Source organism: Genypterus blacodes, unplaced genomic scaffold (genome assembly GCF_046128005.1).
Source record: "Genypterus blacodes isolate CSIRO-AG114 ecotype Tasmania unplaced genomic scaffold, CSIRO-AGI_Gbla_v1 ptg000096l_1, whole genome shotgun sequence".
In the NCBI taxonomy this organism is placed as follows: Eukaryota; Metazoa; Chordata; class Actinopteri; order Ophidiiformes; family Ophidiidae; genus Genypterus; species Genypterus blacodes.
Genome location: NW_027466900.1, coordinates 135,931 through 160,000, shown reverse-complemented (window position 1 = coordinate 160,000; position 24,070 = coordinate 135,931). Strand labels below are relative to the sequence as shown.

Genomic DNA, 24,070 nt, shown 5'->3' with positions numbered 1-24,070 from the left:
CCACCGGCCTCATATTGACCCTCTGTTGTAGTGGAACACACACACACTATTTATCAATCACCCGCACACACACATTTGAGATTTTAATTTCACAGTCCAGTGGGCAGAGAGGGGGGGGGGGTTGCAGGGTGGGCGGGACTTGGAGGGGATTTGGGAGTCCCTGATTGGGCATTGGGGGGAGGATGGGGGGGTTAGGAGCGATGTAGAAGGTGTAAGGTTCAGTGAGGAGCACAACGCTGAAGCTGCAGCAATGACAACATCGGTCAGGCAGTCATAGGCTGCAGGAGGGTGACAGACGCAGAGAGGAAGAGGATGAGGCCGTGAGCAGGAGGACGAAGGACAGGAGCTGATCTTTTTGTTTGGTTTGGATCTGGTGGAGAAATGCCTCACGTGTGGTGGCAGACGAGGCTGGAGGAAGAGGAGGTGATGCTGAGGTGGAGCGAGAGGAAGGAGGAGGAGGAGGTGATGCTGAGGTGGAGCGAGAGGGAGGAGGAGGAGGAGGAGGAGGAGGAGCACTTTGCAGTTGAGTCCATTCCAGTGGACTATGAGCACAGTGAAGATGATGAAACGTCTCATGTCTCTATTCTTATTTATTGTTAAATGTGCTGATAAACATTGAGACGCTTTTGTCTCCTCAACATGAAATCATCACAAATTTCTTTGTTTTTTTACGTTTGGATTTGAAAAGTGTGTGTGTGCTAAACTAAGAGTGAAGAATGAAGCAAAGGAATCCCCTTGAATGAAGACGTGTCCATCGTCCACACAGGACGTCCTGTCGTCTTTAGAGACCAAACTAAAACATCTGTGCAGTGTAAATGTGACTGATCATGTGACCTCACTGATCATGTGACCTCACTGATGAGTCCTCATTACTAAGATCAACATTATTATCCTTACATTTAGACTCAAACTGACTGAAAACTTATAACAGTAAATCAACATATGGGCTGATTGACTCCTCTGCGTCTTCACACTGAACTGTTTTAGTTCCATCTTTGTCCTGAACCTCATTTCATCAGACTGAGCTGCAGGGGTTTCTTCTTCCTGTCATATCTTACATCATAGTTACTAACTTCTCATCAGTGTGAATATCACACACACACTCACTCGCCCCCCTTCTTGACATGAACAAAGATCACACGTGTGACACAAAATCATGGGAGGAGAAACAAACAGATTCACAATGGCAGGAACGCAGTCGTTACAGCGCCACCATCAGGCCGCCTGCTACACTATCTGACCTGCATTAACGTGTGTGTGTGTGTGTGTGTGTGTGTGTGTGTGTGTGTGTGTGTGTGTGTGTGTGTGTGTGTGTGTGTGTGTGTGTGTGTGTGTGTGTGTGTGTGTGTGTGTGTGTGTGTGTGTGTGTGTGTGTTGCAGGCTCATGAGCGCTCGGAGAGCATGGAGGTGACCCTCGTCACACAACTCGTCAAGAAGCTGATGATCATCATCGCTCGACCTGCAAGACTACTGGAGTGTCTGGTGAGGGGGGGGGGAGAGAGGGGGAGGGGGGAGGTAGAGAGAGATTTCATTTTGAAAAAAGGTTAATCAGTATTAATACTAACTGATTAACACTAACCCAGAAATCTCTGTCTCCTGTCTCTGTCTCTTGTCTCTTGTCTCTGTCTCTGTCTCTGTCTCTGTCCCTCTGAAGGAGTTTGACCCTGAGGAGTTTTACCACCTGTTGGAGGCAGCAGAGGGTCACGCTAAAGAAGGTCAGGGCATCAAGACTGACATCCCTCGATACATCATCAGCCAGCTGGGCCTGACCAGAGACCCCTTGGAGGGTAATGAGCCCTAACCATCCCGTCCTTAGAACATTGGTGGTGTGTAGCTGTTTTTTGGACGTTGGTTCTGTTTGGTTCTGTGTAGAAATGGCCCGGCTGAGCAGCTACGACAGCGGACACCCAGAAACTCCAGAGACGGACGAGTCGGTAAATGTGAGTGTGAAGATTGTGAAGTCAACAAATCTACATGGTGAAGCTTTCCTAAATGCTTGGTTGTGTGTTCCAGGGTGGAGGAAGGTCGGTCCCAGCACCTCCAACTCAGTCCAAAACCAAAACCCCTCAAGAGGAGGACTTTGAGAACATCAAGTTGATCAGTAATGGAGCGTACGGGTACGACAGGAAACTCATAGAAACTCTTCACTTTAGCCTTTCATCGTCTTTGTTCACCGCTCCTCCTCTTCCTCTTCCTCTGTCCTCCTCGGTCTTCGTAGCGCCGTGTTTCTGGTGCGTCACAAGGAGACACGGCAACGTTTTGCCATGAAGAAGATCAACAAGCAGAACCTTATCCTGAGGAACCAGATCCAGCAGGCCTTTGTGGAGAGAGACATTCTGACCTTCGCAGAGAACCCCTTTGTTGTCTCCATGTTCTGCTCCTTCGAGACCAGGAGACATCTGTGCATGGTCATGGAGTATGTGGAGGGTAAGAGAACATGCACTCACACGTGCACACACACATGCACACACACATGGACACTTTTACATGTTGTAGTTGTGTGTGTGTTGGGGCAGGTGGAGACTGTGCCACGCTGCTGAAGAACATCAGAGCTCTACCTGTGGATATGGCTCGACTGTACTTTGCTGAGACCGTCCTGGCCTTAGAGTATCTGCACAACTATGGAATCGTACACAGAGACCTCAAACCTGATAAGTACGGTCCACACACACACACACACACACACACACACGCACTCTTTGACAGTATGCTAACCATGTCTCTGCTGGTGCTGGACGTGTCTCCACAGTCTCCTCATCACGTCCATGGGACACATTAAGCTGACGGACTTTGGTTTGTCCAAAATCGGTCTGATGAGTCTCACCACCAACCTGTACGAGGGACACATCGAGAAAGACACCAGAGAGTTCCTGGACAAACAGGTAGCTTGACTTGTGTGTGAGTCACCATCTGTTACTTCCTCTACAAACCAAAGACCAAAGAGTCCAAACCTTTTCACATTTGGTTCCACAGTCATCATGTGACTTCAAATCAATATCACCACTTATTTATAACTTCTACCTCCCATTATTCACACAATGGACATCAGAACTGGACGCAGCGCTCTGGAGGTTCTGGAGGTTCTGGGGTGTATTAGTGAGCTCTGTGTCTGGGCTCATGTGGTCCACTCTGCCATGTGGCTCAGAGTCCATGAGCACATGTTCACATGAGCAGCATGAAGCGGTCCCAGGTTCTGAATGTGGGTTTGATCCATGCTGGGTTCATTGCTGAGCTGCAGTTGTGTTGGGCTGGAGCTCATTGTTGTAACCTTGACCTTTGCCCTCAGGTGTGTGGGACTCCTGAGTACATCGCTCCAGAGGTCATCCTCCGCCAGGGCTACGGGAAGCCGGTGGACTGGTGGGCCATGGGCGTCATCCTGTACGAGTTCCTGGTGGGCTGCGCTCCCTTCTTTGGAGACACGCCAGAGGAGCTGTTTGGTCAGGTGATCAGCGGTGAGTGAGCGGCCCCTAGTGGACTGACTGAAAACTTCCAGAGCTCAGGAAGTTGTTATTGTTTTACTCTCCAGTTAATATGTATTCAACTGTAAGATGCAGGTAAGATGGAAATGTGTGTGTGTGTGTGGCAGATGAGATCATGTGGCCGGAGGAGGATGAAGCTCTTCCTCTGGACGCTCAGGACCTCATCACCAAACTGCTGAGACAGAACCCACTGGAGAGACTGGGCACAGGTAGGCTCCCATCCTGTGTGTCTCTCCTGTCCTTTATGTCCCTCTTTGTCTTGTCATGTCCTTTATGTCCCTCTTTGTCTTGTGATGTCTTTACAGGAAGTGTGTACGAGGTGAAGCAGCACTCCTTCTTCACAGGTCTGGACTGGAACAGCCTCCTCAGACAGAAAGCAGAGTTCATCCCTCAGCTGGAGTCTGAGGACGACACCAGCTACTTTGACAGTAAGTCCCTACTCTTCATCATCATCATCATCAGCATCACCATCATCACCATGTTTCTGCTGATCTGTGTGTGTGTGTGTGTGTTTGTCCTTAGCTCGCTCTGATCGCTACCATCACCTGGACTCGGAGGAAGAGGACGACACCAACGAGGATGAACATGTAGAGATTAGACAGTTTTCCTCCTGCTCGCCTCGATTCAGCAAGGTACACACACACACTCACTCACTCACTCACTCACTCACTCACTCACTCACTCACTCACTCACTCACTCACTCACTCACTCACTCACATACACACACACTCACATAGAATGGTGTGGTGTGTGTGTGACTTGGCCTGTGTTTGCTTCAGGTGTACAGCAGTATGGAGCGTCTGTCTCTGTTGGAGGACAAGCGGACGCCTCCTCCCACCACCAAGCGTAGCCTCAGCGAGGAGGGCGGCGACCGCCATGACAGCGTGAGCGGCCTGAGGCGCTCCTGGCTCGTGGGATCGCCTGAGATGTGAGTGGATTTCTTTCTGTGGTTTTGTCGTCACGTTAGCGGGGTTAACACACGTCCGTCCGTCTCTCCCTCCAGCCTGAGGAAGCGTCTCTCTGTTTCCGAGTCGTCCCACACAGAGAGCGACTCTAGTCCGCCGCTCACCGTGAGGCGACGCTGCTGCTCCGCCATCATCGAGATGCCGCGCTTTGCCGTTTCTTCTGAGGAGGAAGGAGGCCAAGGTACGAGCAAGGAAGACTGTCTGACTTCCTGACAGGATATGAGACATGTGTTGTGATAAACGAAGCCCTGCTTTCTGTCTGTCAGGCTCAGCTGGGAGCCGCCAGAGCGCAGCAAGGACCCCCCGCTGTGACGAGCTGCCACTGTCCATCCCAGAGCTCCCAGTGGAGCGAGAGCTCAAACTGGACGAGTCTCCAACCACGCCCAGCTCCACCTGCAGCAAGGCCACACTCACACGTCAGTGCACACACACACACACACACGCACGCACACACGCACACACACGCACACACACACGCACACACACACGCACACACGCACACACGCACACACACACGCACACACGCACACACACGCACACACACACACACACACACGCACACACGCACACACGCACACACACACACACACACACGCACACACACGCACACACACACACACACACACACACACACACGCACACACACACACACACACACACACACACACACACACACACACGTAACTCAGACTACAAACAATAAAACTACAAACCAAAGCGTCCTGGGATTTCATGGGTTGAGTTTTTTCTGAAGCCTGTGCTTTGAAAGCAAACCCGACTGGAACGCCACGAGACTGATGTTTGATGTTGAGTAACGTGAACACGACTAAGAGACAACAGATGAGCTCTCCACTTTCTGACTACATGATATAGAACACATCCTACACGCTTAGGAGCGGCGCTTTAATGGCAGCTGAACAATCAAACTGTGAATTATTTATTATTTATTATTTAATGATTGGTCTTTGAGTTTCAAAGTCTCTCGTCTCTGTGCAGCTGGAAGTTCAGGTGATGTGTGTGACCGTGGTAACGGCGCTGCGGGGGCGGGACCTTCAGGTGATGCCGAATCTCCCGCGACTTCCAGAGCCATCAGTGACCTGGCCGCGCGCAGAGCTCGCCACCGCCTGCTGTCTGCTGACGCGGACAAACACCCGTCGTCGCCCACGAGACCCCTCAAGGTCATCAAGTCGGCCTCGGCCACCACGCTGTCGCTGATGATCCCCGCGGGTCAGCCGTCTCCTCTCCACCTGGGCACCGGAGCGTCGGTTGTGACGGTTCATCCTCTCGGGAACATGAAATCTGCCGGTGTGTCCGCAGATCACCACGGAGCCTCTCCATTGGCCAGCCCCATGTCACCTCACTCTCTGTCTTCCAATCCGTCATCTCGGGACTCCTCGCCCAGCCGAGACCTTTCCCCCGCCGTGAGCAGCGCCAAACCCACCATCGTCATCCACCGAGCGGGCAAGAAGTACGGCTTCACCCTGAGAGCCATCCGGGTCTACATGGGCGACTCGGACGTCTACGCGGTGCACCACATGGTCTGGGTGAGTCCAGGTCCAGGTCCTGGTCCTGGTCCAGGTCCAGGTCCAGGTCCAGACGTTATACAAACAAACATGTTGACACTAGTGCCCCCTACAGGTCACTGATTAAACCTTCATTTTAAAGTGAATTCAAATGGAAATGAGGAAACCATGTAGTTCACTACAACATAGAAAGAGTTCAGTCAAATAGGAGTGAAAGTAAGTTAAGACAGAAAGAGAACAAGAGACAAAGGAAGAAGTTGAGTGTTGCTTAATATGACTTCTAAACAACGAGCCTAAGCTCTGTGGAAAGAAGAAGAGAGGGAATGAAGCAGAGAAAGAAAGACAAATGGAAAAGTAGTAAAAAGTACTGACTCACTGTTCTTTTCTCTCACTTTCACTCCTATGTGTCTCTCTCTGTCTGTCTGTCTGTCTGTCTGTCTGTCTGTCTTTTTGTCTGTCTCTCTCTCTCTCTCTCTCTCTCTCTCTCTCTCTCTCTCTCTCTCTGTCTCCTTCTCTCTTTCTCTGTCTCCTTCTCTTTGTGTCTGTCTCTGTCTCTCTCTGTGTTTCTGTTTCTCTCTCTCTGTGTCTCTCTCTCTGTCTCTGTCTCTGTCTCTCTCTCTCTCTCTCTCTCTCTCTCTCTCTCTCTCTCTCTCTCTGGCAGCATGTTGAAATTGGGGGTCCAGCTCATGAGGCCGGTCTGAGAGAAGGAGACCTGATCACCCGTGTCAATGGAGAGCCGGTCCATGGTTTGGTTCATACCGAGGTTGTGGAGCTGATCCTGAAGGTACCAGGTTTACGTCACCTTACAAATCGTGACTCCACAGGCTCCTGATCCAGCAGGGTTTGAGCTTCAGACTTAATCAGCTTCAGGCTTTAGGACCCATCAGCTTCAGGCTTTAGGACCCATCAGCTTCAGGCTTTAAGACCCATCAGCTTCAGGCTTTAGGACCCATCAGCTTCAGGCTTTAAGACCCATCAGCTTCAGGCTTTAGGACCCATCAGCTTCAGGCTTTAGGACCCATCAGCTTCAGGCTTTAGGACCCATCAGCTTCAGGCTTTGAGACCCATCAGCTTCAGGCTTTAGGACCCATCAGCTTCGGGTTTTAGGACCCATCAGCTTCAGGCTTTAGGACCCATCAGCTTCAGGCTTTAGGACCCATCAGCTTCAGGCTTTAGCTGGGCTGGCGTCTCTTTGTGAGGAGGGTTGGGATCAGATTTAGGCGGACCTGTGGAGTCAGGATGTGGGCGTGGTTTAGCAGCTTTCACAGACTTAACTATAACCGGTTTTCATTAGAGCGGAGCCAAAGTTTCCATCTTGGCCACACCCTTCGAGAACACGTCCATCAAGGTCGGCCCCGCCCGAAAGACCAGCAGTAAGTCCAAGATGGCCCGACGCAACAAGAAGAGCAGGACCAAAGAGGGGCAGGACAGGTGAGACACACACACACACACACACAGAACCTTAAATCACCTGGATTCACTCATTGTGAACAGTAGTGCTGCAGTAAGGCATAGTAGAAAATCAGAGTTTGATAATCTGGAGACAATCTGTTTAGTTTGATAGAAATTGTGTGTGCGCATGTGTGTGTGTGTCACAGTAAGAAGAGGACATCTCTCTTCAGGAAGATCACCAAACACGCGTCGCTGCTGCACACCAGTCGCAGTCTGTCGTCTCTCAGTCGCTCGCTGTCGTCTGGAGAGAGCGGCCCCTCCTCCCCCACACACAACCTGTCCCCCCGCAGCCCCACGCAGGGCTACAGGTCCACGCCAGACTCCGCCCACTCAGGTCAGGCAGCCCCGTGTGCATGTGCAGGTAGATCCAGATGTTTTCAAACTATGAGTTCATTAGTTTGAAATGTGACAAGATCCAAACCCCGGAGCAGCTGAGATGTTTCTTCATACAGGACACGCTTGAAGCCCGTGAGCCGTGTGATCTTATGACCGTGTGTTTGTTTCAGTTGGAGGAACCTCGTCTCAGAGCAGCTCCCCGAGCTCCAGCGTCCCAAACTCTCCGGCGAGCTCGGGTCACATCCGGCCCAGTTCTCTTCAAGGTCTGGCTCCCAAGCTGCAGCGCCAGTACCGCTCTCCCCGCCGCAAGTCGGCCGGAAACATCCCTCTCTCTCCCCTGGCCCGCACGCCGTCGCCCACCCCTCAGAGCGGCTCGCCGCAGCGTTCCCCGTCTCCACTTCCTGGACACGCTCTGGGTCAGTCTTTCCCTGTGAAGCTCCACTCCTCCCCCCCCTCGGTGAGGCACATCTCCAGACCAAAGAGCGGCGAGACTCCGCGCTCTCCGCTCCTCAAGAGGGTGCAGTCGGCCGAGAAGCTGGCGACCTCCCTGGCTTCCTCTCCTTCCTCGCCGTCGGGAGCGGTCACAGCGGGTGAGAAGAAGATGGCGGTGGGCGTGGCTGTGGGCCCCCGTAAGCACAGTTTGGACATCTCACATTCAGACTTTAAGAAGGAGATGCTGCAGAGGGAACAGAGCCTTCAGGTACAACACATGAATCAATAATCAATACTGTGATCACTTTGTCCTTCACTCAATCATCTCAGCTCCATGATGCTGCTAGTTGATGTTTGTAGCTCTGCTAGACACTCGGCTCTGCCTGGAGACATAGAGCTCCTATCCAGATCCTGATCCTACTGATCCAGGTCCTACTGATCCAGGTCCTACTGATCCAGGTCCTACTGATCCATCCTACTGATCCAGGTCCTACTGATCCAGGTCCTCCCGATCCAGGTCCTACTGATCCAGGTCCTACTGACCCAGACCGTAATGACCCAGGTCCTACCGATCCAGGTCCTACTGATCCAGGTCCTACTGATCCAGGTCCTACTGACCTAGACCATAATGACCCAGGTCCTACTGATCCAGATCTTACTGATCCAGGTCCTACTGATCCAGGTCCTACTGACCCAGGTCCTACTGATCCAGGTCCTACTGACCCAGGTCCTCCCGATCCAGGTCCTACTGATCCAGGTCCTACTGATCCAGGTCCTATGGACCCAGACTGTAATGACCCAGGTCCTCCCGATCCAGGTCCTACTGATCCAGGTCCTACTGATCCAGGTCCTACTGACCCAGGTCCTCCCGATCCAGGTCCTACTGATCCAGGTCCTACTGATCCAGGTCCTAGTGACCCAGACCGTAATGACCCAGGTCCTACCGATCCAGGTCCTACTGATCCAGGTCTTACTGATCCAGGTCTTACTGATCCAGGTCTTACTGATCAGCCCTGGTTTCTTTATGTTTGTGTCTCCAGGAGTCTGGCGAGGCTCTTCTGTCCTCAGCAGGACGCGGTGTGGAGAAGGGCAGCCTGCACAAACACTCCTCATCATCCAGAAAGCTGGGCCGTCAGGAGGGGGACGGGGCCCTGAGCTCAGGGTCTGGCTCGCTGGGTCTGGCCCCTGGGAAAAGCAAGCTGAAGGACAAACTGTCTGCTATCAGGCAGGACCGAGCCGGACGCAGAGAGTCTCTGCAGAAGCAGGACGCCATACATGAGGTGGATTCATCTGAGGACGAGACAGACGAGGGATCTGAGGACAGTCAAGACGGGCGAAGGGGGACCGCCTACACCCCTCCTCCCCTGCTGCGGCCCACCACCGTCCGAAAGGGCCCCGGGTCTATGCCGCCCCCCTCCGGCCTCTCGTCCTGCCCCTCCCGTGCTGCGTCCTCGCAGCTTGTCCAAACCCCCGACTCCCAAGCGGTCCCCCCCGGTCTGAGCCTGTCCTCTCTGAAAGACGGGACGTCGTCCTCAGGCGACGTCCCACAAGGTGTCTCCAGTCCCGGTCAGGGCCCCCTTTCTTTCTCCACTCCAGGCAGTGCGTTCATCTCAGTCAGCAAGGAGCCTTTCCTCAAACCGGCCCCCCCGCTAGACTCCAAGAGCCTCAGGGGCAAGACTGGGGGCCCCACCGAACCCAGAGCCGAGGACCGGACCCCAGACAGTCCCGCGCCCACCATCGCGCACTCCACCATTACGAGCACAAGTCCTGCCACAAACGCTGCGGATCCAAACGAAAGCCGAGAGTCTTCACGGAGCTCCTGCTCGTCTCCCGGCGTTCCCAAAGAAAAAAAGGAGGCGGCGAACTGGAGACAAGCCCAGAGCGCCACAGTCGGGGCGGCGTCCTCCTGCAGTTCGTGCTCCCTGGCTGCTGCATCTGGACGTGACAAAGCGGTGTCCCAGCTGTCAGTCACTAAAGGTGCGTTAGGTTCTGTTCAGCTCAGCTGCTCTGCAGACGGGAACTCATCATCCCCTCGCCTTTCTGAGCCCACAACCCCAGGAGAACCTGAGCAGCTCCCCCCCGCCCACACAGCACAGACCTCCTCCAGGGACCTCCCAAACAGACCTGCAGGTGGCGACGGCGGCACAGAGGCGCAGAGGCGTCAGGCGCTCCACGTGAACCCGGCCGCCTCGGCCGTGTCCGAGCCGCCGCAGCCCAAGAGGCCCCAACCCCAGACCGCGACCCGCCGCGGCGGCCTCGCCGCGCCTCTTCAGCCGGACAAAGCAGCAGGCAAGAACACGTAGCAGCGCACAGATGACTTCACACATGCATGTGTCACGCTAACACCAGACTCATTCCACTTCCTGCTCTGGCTGCTTGGAACACTTTGATTTCTTTTCTCTTGCATGGGCACACATACACACACACACACACGCACACGCACACACACAGGTGTGGACAGTTTGGTGAATGTGTGTGACACATTCACACAGCCAACCAGAGCGACGCCAGAGGAAGTGAGTTTGGCTCATCACAATGTGGAGTGGATGTGAAGGGCGGACGCGTGTTGGGAGGCAGGAAGACGTCCAGCGGCCAGCCGGCACGCACACGCGTCACAAGCACCACACGTGCACACGTGCACACGCACCCAGAGTCCATTGTACTGCGATGAAGACGATAATGGTTTGGTCCGTTCATCATCACTCTGATGTTCCTCTTTGATCTGTGGCCCCCTGCTGGTTTGTGTTTCATGTTTTGATGTCTGGACAGACTTCCTGTGTGTTTACGCCGCTAATCTATCAAAGACTGATTCTTCTTTTGTCGCTCATTGTTTTTATTTGTTTAACAAACTAAATCAAACGTCAGCATGCAACTATTAGCCCACAGCATTAGCATTAGCACCTTTGAACAGGGTGTGACACGTTTGGTCATGTGACCCTGATGATGAATCACTTCATGTTGGTGTTCATCAGTCAGCTGTTCATCCTCACAGGAAGTCGGCTCTGTGTCAGAATTTGACGTTTTGCTTTTGAGGACTCGACGTGTATTCACACTTTGTGTCTTAGATTAACCCTTTAATCCCACTCAGATGAACTGAAACCACATCACACACACACACACACACACACACTCACTGTGACGTGGCGTTTGTACGTTAAATGTGTGGAAATGGGCTTGAATGATTGTGTGTGTGTGTTTCTGTGTGTGTTTGAGTAAAGTGAGTGCAATATGTTTTTATGTTTTCTTGTGTTAAAGCGTGTTAGCGTGTTAGCGTGTTCATCATACCAACAATAATAAAGTTTTTTACATGAACAACTACTGTATTTTATCTTTATTCATCTTTTTAATAATCAGCAATCAGTTTTTTAAAAAGCGTTTTTACAAGCAATGAAGAGGAGCAGAGTGAAGAAGAGGAGGAGGAGAGTGATGAAGAGGAGGGTCAGAGTGATGAAGAGGAGGAGAACAATGAAGAGGAGCAGAGTGATGAAGAGGAGGAGGAAAGGGACAATGAAGAGGAGCCGAGTGATGATGGGAAGGAGCAGAGTGATGAGGAGAATTATGAAGAGGAGCAGAGTGATGAAGAGGACTACATTAAGCTGTTTTGTTTACCATGTTTGACTGTAAATGACTTCATGTAATCTTTCTGTATGATTGAAATGATGTCATCTCCTGTATGTGTTTAATGATGTCATCATCTCATTACATCATCACAGACCCTCAGTTCATCTGATTGTTGGATTTAAGATCTGAAGACATTTTTGAGCCTTAAAGGTGAAAACAGATCGGCAGATTTAGAAGAGTAGCTGTGGACCCTGTGACCTCTGACCCTGTGACCTCTGACCTGCATCCACAGTGAGCGAGCCCAGGAAGACGCAGTGGAGGCGGGGCTTGTTTTTGTGGCGCTGGGCCAATCGCAGAGCCTCTCCAGCAAGATCAACAGGGGCTTCCTGTGCAGATGCACGCACGCACGCACGCACGCACGCGCACACACACACACACCTGCTCAGAACATTTACATTTAGTCGTACAGGATTTTAAGCAAAGCGACGTACATAAGAACAAGAGCAGGAAGTCGAGAGGAACAACAGGACATAGGAGGCAGAGGGTCTTGGTCTGTCTCTTAAAGACACAGAGGGAGTTTGGTGACCTCTGGACCACAGAGCAGAAGAGTCTTGGGTGGAGGCACCAGAGCATCAGGGGACGTAAGCCTGAATGAAGTGCAGATAGGCGGAGGACATATCTGACGCTGCCTTGTAGGTGAACATCAAGGACACGACCCCGATGTGGGCAGCGACTGGAGGGTCATGACCTGAGGAGAGGTTTGGTTGGGGGGCTCACTAAGGTCGACTTGAAGCTGGAGGGTCAGAATCTTCATGTCCAGGTCATCCATCGTTTTGCTTTGGTGAGGGACTCCATTGATCTGGAAGATGATCGGGGAATGTGGCAAGACGGAATATTCTCACTACGATCCTGAAGATCATGAGGTCCACATGCGTGTGATCATGACAGGACGTTAGTTTGTAGAGTTTAGAGGAACATGAACGAGCAGGAAGTGCAGCAGCTTCATTCATTGAGTCAGCAGGTGCAGGTCGTGTTGTAGGACCGAGTCCTTGATTCAGCCTAGTCGTGCTCACAGGGGGGCGGGGCCAGTTCTGCATGTTTGAGGGCAAACACATACGACATTCTTCTTCGTGGTGTTCCAGCAAGGTTGTGTACATTTGATTCAAAGTAGGTTGTAGTATTGTAGTGCAGATGTATATAAAGGGTTAACCCTACACTCTGTAGGTGAAGATAGAAAATTCCCACCAAACCTCCACTAGTGGGTCAGGATTTAAATGTGGTGAAGCTGAATTAACAACATGAGATACAAATGTTTAGGATTGGAGTCACATTCATTGATTTTGCTGTTGGGGGAAACTGGAGTACCCAGAGAAAACCCACAAAGAAGAAGGTCTGAAGGTCCACGCCCACAAACACAGGAAGGAGGAGCCAGCAGGGAGGAGCCTGAAGCTAACACTCTGTGTCATCTCTCTTCTGGCCAATCACTGCCAGGTTGACCTCCTTCTTGCTGATTCCACTCGATTCTCCTGCTTGACCACAGTTACAATAGTTGTCGTGGAAGATCTTCACTCTGTCATTCAGCTTGTCTGGATTGTCGCAGAAGGAGATACATTCTATGTGTTCCTTCTTGAACTTGTACTTTTCGTCTCCTAAATGTTCGAGTTCCTGCAGGAACCTCTGTTGGTCCTGGGTCGTGATCATCAATCTTTCTCTCAGGTTACTCAGCTGAGCTTTCAGCTGACTGAGCTCCATCTCTTGGCATTTGATGTTCTTCTCCAGCTTCTCTTTGACTTTGGTGCTGGGCTCCCTCTTGGCTTTTCTCTCTCTCAGCAGTTTACGTTCTTCTGCTACATCCTTTTTGATTTTATGCTGCTTCTCTGACAAGGAGGTGGCATTTTTGTACATTGCACTTATCTCCAGCTGTAAGTCAGACAGGTTCTTCTTTAGCACATTGTTCTCATTTCTGAGGGGTTCATCTTCTACGCTCTTCTCCTTCAAACGTGCAATGACTTCTTCAATCTCAGCCGTCTTTTGCTGCAGACAGATGACCTCCACTTTGTCTTTGTGGACCTTGGTATGAGACTCTTTGAGTTTATTCAGGATGTCCCAGATCTTCTCCTCCCACGTCCCCTGACAGTCCCTCAGAGATTTGTTGGAGTTTGCCCTGAACGTGGCTTCTTCTTCCTCATATTTGTGCTTCAGTTCAGCTTCTTCCTTCAGCAGCGCTTTGGCTCGAGTATAGACTTCCTGTCTGACTTGTCTCATGTTGTCCTCCACCAGTTGGTTCCGTTCTTCCATTTCTGCCTCAAACCTTTTGTACTCTGCAAACATGGCTTCATTCTCTCTCATCAGCGTCTCTGTGGTCATCTTGAGGTTTTCACTCAGTTCCTTCTTCTGGTTGTTCTGCGTCTCCTGCTTGAGTTTCAGTTGCTCCCACAGCTGCTCCGCCTTTTTGACTTCTGCTCTTTCAAAGTCCAGTTTGCTCAGCTGCTCAGCGTTCCTGCTCACCATGTTGGCGTGACATGTTCTCTTCTTGTCCTTGATCTGCTCACAGAACTTGTTGAGGTACTTCACGTCGATGACTTTGCGTGGCTCTGCGCGACTGTGACCTTCCTTTGACATCTGGTAGCTCATCTTTGGAATCAGCACTCAGCAGGTCTGTGGGTGTATTTTAACATTCGTCTTGCGACTATCCATGACATCATCCAATGGCCTGCGTCCCTTGGCAAAGCGATGATGTCATAGGGTAACAGCATCACCTGGGGGGCAAAGGGAGGGGGGGTGAACAGGTGCACCGACCTCGCTGTACTTCTCACAAGACTTAGACAAGACAAGGCTGACAGCTTTTGATGCTCATATCTTTCATCGTATCTCCTCCATTTGATGTTCTGACTTCTGTACTGAGGACCCAGAGGTCCGTCTGTGTTTGTGCCTGAATGCAGATTCTGTGCATTTATCTTGTTTTTATTCTTTTTAATCTATTTATTACTGAAAATATATCCGGTCACCGTACTACAGTTATAAAAGCAATTCACAGACCCATGCTGTGATACGGGCCAGGGGAAGGTGAAGATGAAGATGAAGACCATCCCTGCCAGCTAACAGTCATGTCAAATACATCCTAGGGAGCGTTGGGGTCAGGGGTCAGGGTTGGGGCTGGTGATCAGCTGGTGTTTGATGTTCAGGTCTGGTGAGCCAATCAGAGAGCGAGAAGAACCTGTGACCATGTCAAGTGATGCATGGCGATATGGTGACGTCATAGCCACGACGCATATAATGCACAATGATGTCCCGAGTCATGATGGAAAATGTTTTCCAGCACTGCCGTGTCGGCGTCACTGCAGCTGATGAGGTCATGGCGTCCTTCATGCACCTTATTTATTATAGCAGATCAGCGGTCTCACAGATAAATCAATGGATAGGAAAGAGAACGCTGGCATTGACGGTTCAGACGCATCAGATTCAGAGTATGTTGATTATGATGACAGGCTTCAGAAGGTCATCAAGACGTTGCCCCCCGACCCCCTTGATGATGAAAACCAAAGGCTGCAACAGGAACTCAGGGATTTGGTGTACAGGAAGCAGGAGCTGGACAAGCCCAACCGGGAGATCATGGCCGGGTTGGAGAAACAGGTCAGTGAGATAGAAAAGCTCCAGCTCAAGTTCACTACAGTGACAGATTCTGTTCAGGCAGAACGAACATCTCGCACTGTACAGCACAAAAACAAAGTGACAGACTTGAATAGGAAAAATGGAGAAATGGAGGCTGAATACGAAACTCGCAAACACGAGTTACATGTTCTAACTGAAGCTCGTCTGATGAACAACAAGAAAGCCAAGAAGTACTATGAGGAGAAGAAAGCAAAGGTGATGGCAGATGATAAGAAGCTGTTAGACACCATCGAGGCTCGATGGAAGGAGGAATACGACGACCGCTGCAGAGAACTGGTGAACGTGAAGGGGGAGCTGAACAGCCTGGAGCGAGACCGACTTCATCTGGAGAATAAGATTCGTGCACAGAAAAAGGTGGTTGAAAAGCTGGAGGCTGAAGGACGAGAGACCATTGAGCTGAAATCGATGCATGAGAAGCTTCTGGACTCGATTCATGAAAAAGAGCTGGAGAGAGAGAGAGAGACGACCAACCTCGCTGCTCTCAAGGAGACGCTGGGGAAACTGCAGCAGGAACTCTCAGAGGTCCGGATGAAGTTCAGCCAGATAAGGGACGAAGACACGAGAATGTCGGGAATCCTCGAGCTGCTGCGGATAAAGGTCGCCGATTACGACTTGGAGCTGACGGCGGCCAAAGAGCAGTGCAACATGTATCGAGACGCCATGCCGAACAACGAGCACATGAAGCTGATGCTGAACGCTCAGAGGGCTGATCAGCGCAAGAGGAGGAAGGAGCTCTGCAGGGTGGCCTCCGTCCAGACCCCACGAGAGCTGGGCGAGACCCTGAAGTCGCTCTATGACAAGCTGTTCCCTCAAGCCAAGGAGGCCGGAATATCAGAGCTGCAGGCGATGGCGACTGATGCGCTGAACGAGAATCTGATGGCCTCGCCCGCTGCGTCCAAACAGGCCACCACTTCATACTTTGGAGAAAAGATGAGAAAGAATATGAAAATTTTTACATCCAAGCTGCAGGGACCCGTCCTGGATAAAGCCAGTCATACTATCGCAATCCAGCAGAGCGACACCACCTCCAATGACAGCAGGCAAACAGCAAGAAGAAACAGCGACGAAGCAGTAAAAAACAAGAAGAAGAAATAACTTCCTTCTCCCGCAGCATGGAGACAAAGAGACGTGAAGACGTGAGGACGGGGAAGAGCCACCACCACATGTGAGCGGCTGAGTTAGTCTGATGTTTCTGTCATTCTCACCTCTGATTGAGCTGTGTCGCCATGGTAACCCATGTGCCACATCTAGCCTGGGATGGAGGCACGATGGGGCAGAAACATAGAGGAGTCACTGTATCTGCAGGATCCCCTTGACGTATCTTTAGGGGGTCTCCCTGTATGAGCTGGAGCCGGGGGCGGGGCCTGGAGGCGGAGCCAGGATACTTGGACATCGCTTAATCAGCTTCATCTGTTCCAACGCACAGGTCCTGGGTTCAGACAGTACCTATGGTCGAACAAACAATAATGATCAGATCAATGATTAGTCTGAGGTATTGATCACAGTCATGACACTGAAGACGAATCATGCAGATGTCTCAGTTACACCTTACATAGAATCACACACACACACACACACACACACACAGTGTTCCATACTGTCAGAAGTCGGGGCTCCTGCTGAGGTCACTATGTTGATTTACACCATTTGCACTTTTCTCCCAGCATCCCTCTGCATTCAGTGCAGCAGTGCTGATGCTCTTTGTGCTCATTAGAGTTTTAAATATCTTCCTTTGCCTCTAACATGATACTTTTCTCCTCTGGCGTGAAACACACTTGACATGTGTGGCCGTTCCATCTTGTCTTTGTAGACACAAAGACAAGATGATGAACAGCGTTGTCACACAGACGCCGCCTGGTCGGGGCTCAGGCCTCTGGACGCTGCGCGGTGATTTCCAACAAAAACAGTCGAACAAACACTCTGCAGACGTGCAGGGTTTCATCAGTTGGTTCTTAATGACTATTAATAAATGTCAGGTTCAAAATGACAAGATTTGATCTTTCATGTGTTTGATTTTTCTGCCTGTCTTCAAAACAGTTTCCATCAGAACCCTTTGGACTGTTACTTCTGTTTGTATGAATGCAACTCAACCTTCTTCCTGTTCTGGTGTGGGCAGTGGGGACTCGGTTCCGTAGGGACTCGGTTCAGTTGACAGTTTGTAACAAAGTGACACTGCCGAGGTGCCCTTGAGCAAGGCACGGAACCCCAACCCGCTCCACGGTCGCCCGGGCACTGGATACCGCTGCCTGCGGCGTCCTCCTGTGCGTGTATGTAGGAAGTATTGTCACATTTTAGACGTGTGTGTGTGGATTGCAATTGTGTGTCGTGTATACTGCATCTATCTATCTATCTATCTGTTTGTCTGTCTGTCTGTCTGTCTGTGTCTGTCTGTCTGTCTGTCTGCCTGTCTGTCCGTCCGTCCGTCATCATTTTATCTTATGTCAAAACTTTTTTTCCTAACTTTGCGCTTTGCGTGTATTGTGCACGTATGTCAGAGTTTTGGCTTTTATTCTGAAGAGATCTAACCGGAAAAGAAATGGTGGTTTCCGCTGAATGAAAACGGCTCCATCGTCTCGCGTTTGTCGCTGTAATCAAACGTTTCTGTTCCGGTGTGATGGCGAACAGAACTGTTAAAGACGCGAACAGCATCCACGGGACGAACCCGCAGTACCTGGTGGAGAAAATCATCCGGACCCGAATCTACGAGTCCAAATACTGGAAGGAGGAATGTTTCGGCCTGACCGGTGAGCTAGCATGATGCTAAAGTTAGCCTTAGCCGTAAGTACTGTGGTGCGTTCAAGTGTCGCCTGAAAGCAGCAGCTTCAACAAACTACAGTCAACATATGTAACATTTAAGAGCGGCAAACCTCCCATGAGCCTTTGCGCTACAATATATTTAATACTTAATTCTTAAGGACGCATTGATCTAGAAAGCGGAACCTTCGGGGTCAAAGGTCAAACGCGGCTCAACGTGCTGATCTGTGTATGTATGTGTGTGTGTGTGTGTCACAGCTGAGCTGGTTGTTGATAAAGCCATGGAGCTGAAGTTTGTAGGTGGAGTCTATGGCGGAAACATCAAGCCCACGCCCTTCCTCTGCCTCACGCTGAAGATGCTGCAGATTCAACCTGAGAAAGACATCATAGTGGAGTTCATCAAGAACGAGGACTTCAAGTGAGTGAGTGTGTCTGAGAGAGTGAGAGAGAGAGACAGACAGACAGACAGACAGACAGACAGGGTGTGAGTGTGTCTGAGAGAGACAGAGAGAGAGAGAGTGTGAGATACAGACAGAGTGTGTGTGTGTGTGTGTAAGAGAGAGAGAGATGTCACTTTGTGTCAGTTGTCATATCCTCTGTGTGTGTGTGTGTGTGTGCAGGTATGTGCGTCTCCTAGGAGCCATGTACATGAGGCTCACAGGCACAGCAGTGGATTGTTACAAATACCTGGAGCCTCTTTACAACGACTACAGGAAGATCAAGACCCAGAACAGGAACGGAGGTCAGCTGATCAATAATCAATATCAGACATCTCTACAATAACATCCTACCTCTCCTCTTCATCCTCCTGCTTCTCCTCTTCATCCTCTCTCTTCCTCCTCCTCCCTCTCCTCTTCCTCCTCCCCCTCTTCATCCTCTCTCCTCTTCATCCTCCTGCCTCTCTTCATCTTCTCTCCTCCCTCTCCTCTTCCCCCCCCTCTTCACCCTCTCTCTCCTCTTCCTCCCTCTCCTCTTCCTCCTCACTCTCTGTCCCCTCCTCTTCCTCCTCACTCATTGTTTGTGCCTCTCTGTTCCAGAGTTTGAGTTGATGCATGTGGATGAGTTCATTGACGAGCTGCTTCATGCTGAGAGGATGTGTGACATCATCCTGCCCAGGCTGCAGGTACGGCACACACACACACACACACACACACACACACTCACGGCTCCATGCTGTGCCTCTGACGTGGGTGTGTGTGTGTGTGCGTGTTCCAGAAGAGGCAGGTTCTAGAGGAAGCAGAGATGTTAGACCCTCGTATCAGCGCTCTGGAGGAAGATCTGGATGAAGTGGAGAGCAGTGAAGAGGAAGATGAGGAGGAAGAGAAGGTGACTGTCTTTCTGTGTGTGTGTGTGTGTGTGTGTGTGTGTGTGTGTGTGTGTGTTCATCTTTCACCCTTAACACTGTTTTCTTTCTTTGTCTAAAGCCGGAGAGGCTCCAGACTCCCGAACCCCACAGACGTGGTTACCGTGACAACGACAGGCCTCGTCGCTCCCCGTCTCCACGTTACAGACGGAGCCGCTCGCCCAGACGGTTTGTCTGCCACAGTAACGTGTTGAACGTGTGTGTGTGTGTGTGTGTGATGTTGTTGTGAACAGTGTGTGCTGATCTGTTTCAGGAGGAGTCGCTCACCCAAGAGACGAAGGTACGACGCCGCCTCTTCCTTAGCTGCTGTGTTACAAACACGCCTCTTTCATCTCTGTTTCTCATCGGTTCTCTGTTGTGCGTTCGTTCATCAGCCCGTCACCCCGGAGAGACCGCCATCGCAGCAAGAGTCCCCGCCGGCACCGCAGCAGGTCCAGAGACCGACGCCACCGCTCCAAGTCCCCTGGTAGGTCGCAGCAGAGGAGTCTGGGTAAATAAACCAAGGCAAAGAAAAGCTTGTAACAGTTCAGATGATCAAAGCACAGGCAAATATTGAGAGGGGGATCTTAACAGCTTGACGATTGATAAGTGATGAGCCTATCCTAACGAGCCTGAAGCTCCTGGGTCATCAGCAGGGAGGGTCAGAGTTCACCATGTAAAGAAGCTAACAGACAGGTTTGATCTGCAGAAAGACGCTGACATCAAAATCTCCTTTTAGTCTCCAAAGCTAAAACACCTGAGGAGAACAAACTGAATGCATTGGTCCATGTTCCTGTGTTCTGATGGTACTTCCTGTTCCTCAGGTCATCACAGAAGTCACAGACATCGCAGCCACTCAAAGTCTCCAGAGAGGTGAGAGGTCAAACACTAAACAGCAAAGAATGGTTGAAGTGGAACATGTCAGGCTCCTCCTAACTCCATAGTGCAGGGGTGTCAAACTCAGGCCTGTGGGCCAAATCTGGCCCGCAATGTAATTTTATTTGGCTGCGAGATAATCAAATGTCTATTAGAGCCGGTAAGTAGCGCATGCACCGCTAATACACATCCCAGAATGCTCCGCGAGTGCATTCTGTGTGACATCATAAGCCATCTTGAAGTGCTCAACCTGCAGCTTCAGGGGCGGGGCCGTGTCATCACAGACACGTACGCTGCGGTGAGAGCTTTTTCGCGCACCAAACAACCTCCAACTGGAGCTGATTGAACTCCAGTGTAGTGACACGCTCAAAGTCAAAGTATGACTCTTGTTTCCTCGTTTCATCCCCGACACGATTCCCCAGCTCCGTCCCCGAGCTGCTCAGATGCTCTCTGTGTTCGTCAGCACAGATGTGTGTGCATCAGAGCGAAGCAGACTGAGCCTTTCTTTATGCACTTTAGTCTCACTTCTCCAAGGCAACATGGACTGTGAAGAGTTGAATTGTTGGATTTTCATTGAAGGAAGTTATTGTATTTTGGTTGTTTTGTTGTTCTGTGAAAAAAAGGTTCCCATTGAAAATGAACTTCAAAGGTTTCAGATAGAGAGGCAAAAGTATTTTCTTTCATTTATTTGAATAAAAATAAAGGAATGCCACTGATATATCTCTTATTTGAAAATGCATTTCTCATGTGTTTAAGATAAGATAATCCTTTATTCGTCACACAACACAGAAATTCACGTTAAAAGCAATAAAGGGCATTAAGATAAAATAAGAGCCTATTTATGATATTAAGCTGTGCTGGTTCCAGACTTTAAGCTAAACTTAAGTATGTTTCCACGTGAAAAAGTTGATCATTATATATCTGGAGAGAAGGGAAAACATGCACAGAAATATGGAGTCTGGCCCACGACTTAGTCCCAGTTTTTTATTTTTGCCCACTGTGTATTTGAGTTTGACACCCCTGTCATAGAGGAACATGTCAGGCTCCTCCTGACTCCATCAGAGAAACATGGAAGTGGAAGCGTGTTTGTGATGTAGGAGGAATCTTCTGGTATAAACACAAACTGACACCTGGACGTTACTTCCTGTCACAGCGAACCCTTCGGTGTTTCTGTGATGAATCTTTTACTCGTGCTGTGATTTGTATTCATTTTATGCTTGCATTTTTGATTATTGACACTAATTTCTTTTAAAAATAGTTTTAATGCACGTCAATGTGATGGTGATGATGATGATGGGTGAGGAGGATGCAGAGTTAAACCGTCATGTGTCAACATACAGATGACGTCATCACAGACTTGTCTGATGAGCTCATTATGTTTTCATGTGAGTTTGGTGACTTTGGTTTCTGTTGCAGGAGCTCAAAGAAAAGTCACAAGAAGAGTCGACGAGGAAACGACTGATCTCCATCTTCCCTTGACCTCACCTTTCATTTCTAAACTGGAAGTTTGGTGATTTCTTTTTTTTTTTAAATTTCAACTTCACCTTTTGTGGAGTGCTGATGTTTTACTTTATTTCTCTCTAAAGGTCCGTTTAGACCTGCAGAGACGACACTCATGCCTGAATAAAGTCACTTTTTATTCACTGTTTAAATGGATACAAGGGTTTCAATATCACATGAAGACATTTAACAGATTTAGACATTTGCAATGAGACTCATGTCTCACGCTTCCAGTTGATCCAGAAACGCTGTGAGCTCGGCGCACATGTGGTTCCTGTTCTGCTGCACGATCCGCTCCAGAATGGCGATGCTGTTCCTCCGGTGTCTTGAAGGTTCCAGTATCCCTGCAGCCCTCATGTGGTACTGGATGGACTGCTGGCTGTCTTGTCGATAGTAGTGTAAGTATTTAGCGTAGCCGTTGTAAAGCCTCTGCACTTGCCTAGGGTCCAGGTCGGCCTCCAGCAGTTTGCTGTAGATCCGATCTGCTTCTGCGCGGTCCTGCTGGTGGCTGGACTTCGCGTTTATGCTTGCGAGGTCCATCTCCATCGCTAAGGAGTCTGAGTAGAGAGGTATGGCTTCCTTGAGCAGACTGGTCGCTCTGTCGATCAGACTCTGGCGAAGCCGAGAGTCCTGTTCCGTGAAGAGCTTCCACTTGTAGCAGGTTGCAGCGCTGCTCTTCAGGTAGCGGCTGTCTGGGTTCCTCTCCAAAGCTGCTTTTGCCAGATCGATGGCTTCATCTGTAGACAGGTACTCTCTGTAGAGCCTCAGCATGGGTCTGATTCCGCTGTAGCTGCTCGCGCATCTCTGCAGCACTCGTCTGGCGAGGTTGCGTGCTTCCTTCATTATCTGTTCTCCTCTTTTAGCGCGTTTGTGAAGATAGAGAGCAGCGAGGTACAAATTGTTTGGATCTTTTTCCAGGGCGTCTCTCATTTGATTGGTGACATCATCTTCCTGCCCCGGGTCAGCCATCTGCAAAGTGCTGTCTAAAGCTAAGACGCGGCTCGTGTTCCACTCCACCATGTCTGGCTGCAGTCGGATCGCTCTCTGAAAGTAATCAACCGCCAACGGCTTTCTCTTGAAGCCAAAGTTCATCAGAGTCCAGGCCTTCTCAGCCATGACTTCTGCATGGAGCTCCTCTGGAGGCGGGTGTTCCCTCAGGAGGAACTCCACCTGAAGAAGACATTCAGCAACATGAACACATCTCAGGACATTAGGAAAGGCCAGATGTTTGCACCCCCCCCCCCATACCTGTGACACATAAGCGTGGCTTTGTCTGGTATCTCCCAGGAGGAAATGCAGCCAGGCCATGTTCCCATAATTCACCACCAGCCAGGGCCCCTCATCTGAGACCGTGTTCCTGATTTGACGAAAGGCCTCAGCCGCCTTGCCGAGGCACCGCCGAGCATCTTTCTCGGAGCCCAGCCGGAAGTGGACGAAGCCCTGCAGGTTGAAAATGTGACCCAGCCAGCAGTTCCCCTCCTGTGGACCCACGTCATCCAGCTGGTCCCTCAGAACCAACAGCTTGGACCTGCTGGACTCCAACTCCCATGTGAAGTGGCACTGCAGCGCCTCTAGTGTTTCCTTCAGACTGACACACAACACAACACAAGACAACACAGCAAAGGACAAAAGGAGAGATGGAGGAGGAAAAACATGGAATGAAGAAGAGAAGAGCAAAGAAGAAATGTTAGGGGAGGAAAGAAAAGAGCAGCTACATTTGAAGTGAATAAAGAATCACTGGGCACCGACCTCATCAGGCGTGTTCCCTAGACCTCACTGAGGGCTTTGAGCTTTATGGAGCCAAAGGTTCATCTTCAGCCTGAGTCACCAAAGCTACAAAGTCCTGATAAAAGTCATAAAATCATAACAAGCTGACGTGGAGGTCAGAGTGTCGCACTCTGACCTCCACGTCAGCACAAACACTCCATATTAACGTATATCTATAGATTAAAAGATCTGTGATCTGATATGTTGAAGGAAAACAAATGACCTCATTGCTTTGTGAGATGTTTGCTAAACCTGAACACAAAGAGAAAGACTGTGAGCTGACCTACAGTTACTCTCCTGTAGAAATGTACAGATGCTCCAGTAAATAATGCTCATATTTGTTTTTATGTGTTTGTGTGCTCATATGTGTTTATAGGTGCTCATATTTGTATTTACGTGCTCCTATGTGC

At 50.3% G+C, this 24,070-nt stretch overlaps 4 protein-coding genes across 6 annotated transcripts in view; 3 read left to right on the top strand and 1 right to left on the bottom strand.

Annotated features, from left to right (window-relative positions):
- The window catches only part of mast2 (microtubule associated serine/threonine kinase 2), a 20,602-nt gene extending 9,099 nt beyond the window's left edge, over window positions 1-11,503 (top strand). For both annotated transcript variants that reach the window (XM_076159405.1, XM_076159403.1), the window contains exons 10-29: window positions 1,381-1,482; window positions 1,655-1,787; window positions 1,873-1,940; window positions 2,014-2,117; window positions 2,219-2,427; window positions 2,517-2,655; window positions 2,750-2,882; window positions 3,287-3,452; window positions 3,587-3,688; window positions 3,785-3,907; window positions 4,002-4,111; window positions 4,260-4,408; window positions 4,484-4,626; window positions 4,712-4,861; window positions 5,442-5,989; window positions 6,630-6,752; window positions 7,263-7,399; window positions 7,567-7,754; window positions 7,927-8,456; window positions 9,229-11,503. In XM_076159405.1, the coding sequence (XP_076015520.1) occupies window positions 1,381-1,482; window positions 1,655-1,787; window positions 1,873-1,940; window positions 2,014-2,117; window positions 2,219-2,427; window positions 2,517-2,655; window positions 2,750-2,882; window positions 3,287-3,452; window positions 3,587-3,688; window positions 3,785-3,907; window positions 4,002-4,111; window positions 4,260-4,408; window positions 4,484-4,626; window positions 4,712-4,861; window positions 5,442-5,989; window positions 6,630-6,752; window positions 7,263-7,399; window positions 7,567-7,754; window positions 7,927-8,456; window positions 9,229-10,491 (4,620 nt within the window). In that variant the 3' untranslated portion in view covers window positions 10,492-11,503. The remainder of the gene's footprint in view (window positions 1-1,380; window positions 1,483-1,654; window positions 1,788-1,872; window positions 1,941-2,013; window positions 2,118-2,218; window positions 2,428-2,516; window positions 2,656-2,749; window positions 2,883-3,286; window positions 3,453-3,586; window positions 3,689-3,784; window positions 3,908-4,001; window positions 4,112-4,259; window positions 4,409-4,483; window positions 4,627-4,711; window positions 4,862-5,441; window positions 5,990-6,629; window positions 6,753-7,262; window positions 7,400-7,566; window positions 7,755-7,926; window positions 8,457-9,228) is intronic.
- A 91-nt stretch (window positions 11,504-11,594) lies between these two features.
- The window catches only part of pik3r3b (phosphoinositide-3-kinase, regulatory subunit 3b (gamma)), a 51,145-nt gene continuing 38,669 nt past the window's right edge, over window positions 11,595-24,070 (top strand). The window contains exon 1 of the mRNA XM_076159407.1: window positions 11,595-11,611. The gene's annotated coding sequence lies outside the window, so the exon portion shown is untranslated. The remainder of the gene's footprint in view (window positions 11,612-24,070) is intronic.
- Window positions 17,961-22,039, top strand: prpf38a (pre-mRNA processing factor 38A). Its single transcript, XM_076159398.1, has 10 exons — window positions 17,961-18,165; window positions 18,434-18,593; window positions 18,796-18,917; window positions 19,213-19,298; window positions 19,391-19,501; window positions 19,600-19,706; window positions 19,792-19,818; window positions 19,913-20,004; window positions 20,342-20,390; window positions 21,810-22,039. The coding sequence occupies exons 1-10, from the start codon at window positions 18,036-18,038 to the stop codon at window positions 21,853-21,855; spliced, it is 930 nt and encodes a 309-aa protein (XP_076015513.1). The 5' UTR covers window positions 17,961-18,035; the 3' UTR covers window positions 21,856-22,039.
- Window positions 21,894-23,742, bottom strand: LOC143007900 (interferon-induced protein with tetratricopeptide repeats 2-like). Of its 2 annotated transcripts, XM_076159397.1 has the most exons (3): window positions 23,643-23,742; window positions 23,142-23,481; window positions 21,894-23,063 (listed from the first exon to the last, which is right to left on the bottom strand). In XM_076159397.1, the coding sequence occupies exons 1-3, from the start codon at window positions 23,645-23,647 to the stop codon at window positions 22,116-22,118; spliced, it is 1,293 nt and encodes a 430-aa protein (XP_076015512.1). In that variant the 5' UTR covers window positions 23,648-23,742; the 3' UTR covers window positions 21,894-22,115. The 2 variants fall into 2 exon arrangements, with proteins under 2 accessions (XP_076015512.1, XP_076015511.1); XM_076159396.1 differs by having other exon boundaries at window positions 21,894-23,481.